Source organism: Palaemon carinicauda, chromosome 2 (assembly GCF_036898095.1).
Source record: "Palaemon carinicauda isolate YSFRI2023 chromosome 2, ASM3689809v2, whole genome shotgun sequence".
Lineage (NCBI taxonomy): Eukaryota > Metazoa > Arthropoda > Malacostraca > Decapoda > Palaemonidae > Palaemon > Palaemon carinicauda.
The window spans coordinates 109,733,135-109,740,634 of record NC_090726.1 but is presented as its reverse complement, the minus strand read 5'-3'; the positions used below and the strand labels follow the sequence as shown (position 1 = coordinate 109,740,634).

General features: G+C 37.3%; 1 protein-coding gene across 2 annotated transcripts in view; it reads left to right on the top strand.

The window, feature by feature from the left end:
* Nucleotides 1–7,500, top strand: part of jef (major facilitator superfamily domain-containing protein 6 jef) — a 104,436-nt gene that overhangs the window by 41,404 nt on the left and 55,532 nt on the right. For both annotated transcript variants that reach the window (XM_068357365.1, XM_068357370.1), the window contains exon 2: nucleotides 3,928–4,072. In XM_068357365.1, coding sequence (XP_068213466.1) covers nucleotides 3,928–4,072 — 145 coding nt within the window. The remainder of the gene's footprint in view (nucleotides 1–3,927; nucleotides 4,073–7,500) is intronic.

The following is a 7,500-nucleotide window of genomic DNA, read 5'->3' as shown; positions in this document are numbered from 1 at the left end:
CATTCGCACATACCACATGCCTCTGGTGCACGCCTTCACTCGATAGTCTGACGCTTGGTCCGCCCATCAACGCCGACATCTCTCCACTGTGGCTGAATACAATTGCACCCTTCAACACATCCCTGGGAAAATGAATCCCGTTGCCGATGCCCTGTCAAGAAACACGTTGGCTGCCATTCAACTGGGATTGGATTACAACGCCTTGGCTGAAGCCCAACGACAGGATCCAGAGTATCAAGCATGTAGGACATCCTGTACATCCCTCCGTTGGGAAGACATCCCCCTTGATGACTCCAACACCACCCACCTCTGTGACGTCAGTACTGGTAGACCGCGAGCTTGGATTCCTGCTCCAGGTGTTTGATTTCATTCACGGCCTTTCACATCCATGGCATGGCATTTTTAAGGATGCTAAGGATTGGGTCCGCACCTGTACTTCTTGCCAAACTTTCAAAGTACATCGACACACGTATTCAGGAGTGGCCACCTTTCCTCAACCTCAGCATCGTTTTGCCCATATTCACGTCGACGTTGTAGGCCCTCTACGCACGTCACATGGACATCGTTACCTGTTTACCGTCATCGACCGCTCCACTCGTTGGCCTGAAGCCATTCCCATGGAAACTGCAACGTCCGCCTCATGTACATCTGCCTTACTCTCAGGATGGATTGCAAGATTTGGTATCCCTGAGCATATTATTTCTGACAGGGGTACCACTTTCACCTCTCAATTGTGAACATCATTAGCGAATCTCCTGGGCATCACCCTACATTAGACAACTGCCTACAACCCCGCTGCCAATGGAATGGTTGAACGTTTTCATCGCACCCTCAAAGCAGCTTTGGTGTCCCACTGCAAGGATTCCAACTGGTTTACTCAGCTTCCCTGCGTCCTCCTGGGACTAAGGACCATTCCTAAAGACGCCCTCGACGTCTCGGCAGCTTTAATGGTGTATGGTGACCGGTTGGTCATCCCTGTCGAATTTTTTCCTTCTGCAACCTCCTCCGACGATCTCCAGTGCATACGTCACATCGTGGGAAAATTTACTCCATGCCGCCAGACTTACAAGCCCCCAGCGAAGCACCACATACCGACAGACTTGCACTCTGCAACGCACATCTTCCTACGCAATGACACTAGCAAGCCACCGCTAACACCCCCTTACACGGGCCCTTTCCCTGTGATCCGACGCAGTCTGAAAGCATTCCCACTAAACATTCGTGGCAAAGAAGACTGGGTCTCCATTGATTGTCTAAAACCTGCTTATCTCCTGCCAGATGACCTGCCTTCAGTTCGCCTCTCAAGATCAGGGCACCCTATTTAACATGTACAGTATGTCATTTTTAGGGAGGGAGCCATGTACCAACCGTGTGTCACACGATCATACATAGTAACGACATTTCATTTTTTGTATGTATTATGCTTGCATCTTCGCTCTCCCCTCACACTAAGAACCTGAAATAACTTGTCTGTTTTTCTCACCGTTAACTGTTAACCGGTGAGTTTTTCGGTTGAACATGAAATTGCCGGTTATGTTTTGTATGCCCTTTTTGCCTGGGGTTTATGTATATATAAAGGAGCGTTCTGTAATAAAGTTTTCTCAGTTGCTTTCATCCTGCCTTTGAGTCACAACCTTCTCTCGACCCGTCACAATACCGACGATCTCTAGGGACCCATTCTGTTATTCTTAATGTCCATTTATTATTTGTCATTTTCATTATATATCCTACTCATGTCCATTTCTTTCTCTTACATGTTGTTCGGATATCCTATACTTTAGTTTTCTCTCATATTCATGTTGCTCTTTTATTGTCGCTTAGTGTTATTCCCATTATTATTCTTTCTAAAGCTCTCTGAGTTGTAACTAACTTATGTTCTTAGGCTTTAGTAAGGCTCCAAGTTTCTGATTCATACTCGTAGGTTAATACTGGTAGGACCATCTGATTAAATAAATTTTTTAGAGAAAGTAGCATCTCACTTTTCATAATCTTATTTTGTTTACCAAAAGCTCTTCATGCCATGCTTATCCTTCTTTCACTTTCGGTCTCAGGTGTTTGGGAAACATTTACTTACTGTCTCTGTTAAGATCGGCTATATCAAAACGTAGATTATGTAAAATCCACTTCTATGTTTTATTCCCATGTAATCAGTTCAGCATAGAAAATAGCTAAAAAGCAACAGACAGACTAAGAAGATAATAACCAGGAAACTTATAAAAATCACTTTATTTCTAGATTAATATTGATATTTGCCATATTCTACAAGATTCATAAGGTACCGTTCACCTATTAATATTATCATAGAGAAATTCGTTTATGAAAATTGTGATTAGAGACTGAGATGGGACAGTAAATGACGAATTCCTGTATGTCAGCAAAAAAATTTTAAAACGAGTTTCCAGAACTCAATTTAAATGTAAAACATGATAATCAGGAACACAGCTTTTGATGATATCTGATTTTCCAAGATTTCCTTGTTTTTCATTAAAATCAGCAGCGTTATAAAAGAAATTAAATAAATAGTGTAAGAACAGGTGTCAAAGAAATGTCTACATCCATCTCTTAGAGATGGATGGAGAAGGTCCCTGTTGTTTACCCGTTATGTTTTCGTTATATATACTAGACTCGTTTTCTATAAAGTTCGGGAAAATTTCTGAGAGATCTTTTTATTCTGTAAGCACATCTGGCAGCTTCATCAAATTGCGAGAAATTACTTGTTCTAGTATACAACGACATCTTTGATTTATAAATCATTATAATGTTTTTATCTCAACATTAATATTTGATATTTTAAACCCCCTTTTTACAGGTCCTAACATAAAAAAATAGATAAATTTAATCTAGATATAACAATCTGTTCAAAGTATGTACTGTATATTCATTAACACTTTCTAGAGGTTCGTCCATAACCCTTATTTGTTGTCTCTGCATTTTCATTGAACATTATGTTAGTTTTACTCATGTTCATTATCAGTCCTATATTTTTGTTTTCACTTATTTACATTCAAACCTTCTTCATCTTTTGCAATTCCTTCCATGATTCAATAAACAGAAGTACTGTATGTCGTTTGTAAATCTTAACTTATTAAGGTATTACTCATTAATGTTAATTCCTACATTTTCCCAATATAAATTCTTAAAAACTTCTGTGATTACTTAAGGAGAGATGGGATCCCCCTGTCTAACTCCATTTTTTAACCGGAATTTTCTATCTTTGTGTAGCTATAGCATTGATGTACATCTCATATCGATACCTTCAAGAGTTTTAACAAAAGATTCGTATATTCCTTGTCTTTAAAAGGGTTTCATTACTGATGGAGTTTTGACAGAATCAAATGCTTTCGCATAGTCTACAAATGCCATACATAATGGTTGAATACTCGCCTTTATATATATATATATATATATATATATATATATATATATATATATATATATATATATATATATATATATATATATATATATATATATATATATATGAAGTTATAACCTTTTCTAATGATGATCCAGTCCTGTCTGTGCTGTTAAGTGGCGATAACTAATTTTCAAAACTGCAATTACCCTCCCATTTATAATAGCTGATCTACTTCTGATATCATGTGAAATGAAAGAAGAGTTTTTAGTTAGTTACCCGCAATCTATAGTTAATGGAGTGCATGATTATTTAGAATAAGTGTCACATGGGATGTGTGACATCCTTTTGTAATAACATATTGGTTAATTTATCTAGAATAAGGCTTATTTCTATTATTCTTACCTGGAGTTATGTAGTTCACGCATTGTCTTTTAATTGTGGTGAACCTTTGACTTTGTATAATGTTAAGCTCATTTAAATACTGTTAATTTGTAAATTTATTTAATTATGATTTAGGTTATTGCACGAACTTCCTTTCGAACAAAACCTGAAACTAATGTATTCTTTAGATTTCAGAAAGGCAAGATGATGTTGCTCTGCGCTGTGGGTTCATGGATAGTGTTTACTTTGTCCCTGGGATTTGTACAGCCTCCTGCAACCGCCTGTGTTTTGTTCAATGGAACCCACCATATTCTTACTACTCCCTACACTACTGTGAGTATCATTTTAGAACTAATTTATTGGATGCTAGGGAGCCTAGGGATACTGATAGGAGATATCAAGATCTTGTAAGCAAAATTCAAACTAATGGCCCATTAAAGCAAACTCTTTATTTCCTTGGCTAAATTAAATTGTCTTTGGTTATCCAGTTCTATTCTTTACTTTTTTTCCAGTTAATTCAAGAGGTTTGTGTGCTTTTATTACTTTACTTCTCTCTAGATATTATTTTCTAGAAATTTTAAACTCCTTCGGTAATCATTGCTATTTTTCTTTTCACCTTTTCGTTTAATTCTTTTTTACCATAAAAGGTTAAACGTTGTTTCTCTTGTACATCGCATCAATTTTAGTGTAGTGTTTAATTTGTTACAAAGTTTTCAGTACTCTGTGAAAGTCAGTTCATTCTGTTCCAAAGGTTTCAGTACACTATGAAAGACACTTAATTCTGTTGCAAAAGTTTCAGTGCTCTGTGGGAGCCCGTCCATTCTTTTGCAAAGGTTTCAGTACTCTGTGAAAGCCAATAAATTCTGTTGCAAAGGTTTCAGTACTCTGTGAAAGCCAGTTAATTATGTTGCAAAGGTTTCAATACTCTGTGAAAGTCAGTTCATTCTTTTGAAAATGTTACATTTATCTGGGAAAACCAGTTCAAAATGTTGCAAATGTTTCAGCACTCTGTGAAAATCAGTTCCTTTTGTGTAAAAAAAGGTTTAAATGACACTCTTGAATGGCAGAAGCAAAGAACAGTAACATTGCCTTGGTTAACCATACAGACTGACCACATATACATATGATCAGAACCCAAGCCCCTTTTCCATCTAAGCTTAAAGATGGCGCAGCAGGTAGACCTAGAGAGTCCCCCAAATCCCCAATCCTTAGCTCACAAGGATGGTGAGGCGGCTGAGGTTTGTGTATTCTGTGAAAGCCAGTTAAATCTGTTGCTAAGGTTTCAGAGCCATATGAAAGCCTTTTTAAGTTTCAGTACTCTGTGAAAACTGATTGGTTCTGTCGGAAAGGTTTCAATAATCTGTAAAAGACTGCTCAATCTTTTGTAAAGTTTTCATCGCTTTGTGAAAACCCATACATGTTCTAAAGGTTTCAGTACTCTGTCACAGACGATTCAGTGTATTGTAAACGTTTCAGTACCTTGAGAAATCGGTTCTACCCATCGCAAATGTTTCATTACCCTTTGAATGACAGTCCACTCTATATTAATTGTTTTAATACTCTGTGAAAGCCAGTTCAATATGTTGGAAAGCTTTGAGTACTCATTAAAAACCAGTTTAATCTATAACAAAGGTTTCTGTCTGTTGGAAATGTTTCGGTACTTCGTGAAAACCTGTTCAATATCTTGCAATGGTTTTAGTACTCTGTCAGCAAGTTTAGTCTGTGGCAAAGGTTTTTGCACCCTGCAAAAGACAATTCATTCTATTGTAAAGGTTTCACTACCTTGAGGAAACAGGTTGTATCTATTGCAAATGTTTCAATACCCTGTAAATTTCAATTCAATCTATAGCAAAGCTTTTAATCATGTGTAAAAGCAAGTTCATTCTGTTGCCAAGGATTCAGCACTCTGTGAAATCTGGTTAATTCTGTTCCAAAAGTTTCAGTACTTTGTGGAAACCCGTTCATTCAGTTGCAATGGTTTCAGTATTCTGTGAATGCCAGTTCAATATGTTGCCAAGGGCTCAGTAATCAGTGACAGCTGGGTCAGTCTGTTGCAAAGTCTTCAATATCCTGCGACAATCAGTTCTTTTTATTGGAAAGGTTTCAGTATTCTGTGAAAGACAGTTCAATCTGTTGCCAAGGTTTGAGTACTCTGTGGAAGCTAGTTAATTCTGTTTCAAAGGTTTCAGTACTCTGTGACGGCCAGTTAAGTCTGTTGCAAAGGCTTCAGTACCTTGTGACAGCCAGTTAATTCTATTGCAAAGGTTTCACTACTCGGTGAAACCTAGTTCAATCTATTGCAAAGGTTTCAGTAACCTATGAAACCCGGCTGTATCTATCATAAATCATTCAATACCCTGTGAATAACAGGTCAATCTCTAGCAAAGCTTTTAAAACTCTGTGTAAGCCAGATCAGTCTGTTGAAAAGGTTTTAGTACTCTGTGACAACCTTTTCAGTCTCTTGTAGAGATTTCAGTACCCTGTGAAAACCATTTGATTCTGGTGGTAAGGTTTCAGTACTATTCGAAAGCCGGTTCGGTCTGTTACAAAGGTTTCAGTATTCTATAACTCCTTTTCCAGTCTGTTATAAAGGCTCCATTACCCTGTTTCAGTATTCTGTAGAAGTCAGTTCAATCTGTTGCAAAGGTATGCAGTGCCCTGTAAAAGCCAGTTTTTTTTTCTGTTGTATAGGTTTCAGTACTCTGTGAAAGCTAAAAGCCCCTAGATATGGTGGAATAACTGCTGAGATGATATTGGCCGAAAATGATGTGACTTATTTACGAGATTGTTTTGTAGAATGAGGCGGGAAGAGGCAAACCCTAATGAATGGGAGCTAGGTTGTCATGAAAATTTAATATAATATGCTTATCTTAAAGAGACTGGAGCGAAATATTAATGAAAAGCTGAGAGATTAACAAGCAGGATTTAGAAAAGACAGTTGTACTGGCCAAATTCTCATGTTAAGACGTGTAATACAATAATTTGTAGAATATATAAATCTACTTTTAATGGCATTTGTGGATTATAAAAAGACCTCTGATAGTGTGCATCAGCCAATTTGTGGAGAATCCTGCGTTATTATGGATTTCCTTTTAAATGTGTAAATATGATTAAGTCTGTTCATGAGCATAGCAAGTGCAAAGTTAATGTTAGTGAAGTCCTTTCAAATGAACCTCCAGTGAACAGCGGACTGCTCCAAGGGAATGTGTTGTCACCTTTGTTGCTTATCCTCCTCATGGATTTCGTAATGCATAGAACAGTTGGTAATGGTAGAGAAGGATTGGACTGCATAGGTAATAGGAAATTAGCTGACTTAGATTATGCTGTTGATGCTGTCTTTATAAGCAGAACACCACAGGATTTACAATGCTTGCTTACCAGAATACATGAAATATCACAGGAGGTTAGGATCATGATAAATAGAAGAAAGACAGAGATGATAACAGAATATGCTATGGAGGATGAAATATCATTGGAAGGAGAAAGGATTAATGAAGTAGAATCATTTAAATATTTAGGAACTATGATCTCCAATACAGGGTCTTTGGAATTTGATTTTAATGAAAGATTAAAAAAAACAAATCAAACAATGGCTAGGCTAAGTAAAATTTGGAAATCAAATCGCCTGAAATTGCGTATAAAAACCAAGCAGTATATCAGTTTAGTGAGATGGGTGTTAGTGTATGGACATGAGTCGTGGTATGACCATGAAATAATATCCAACAGATTCTGTAGATTTGAGAACAAAGCCCTCAGCAGAA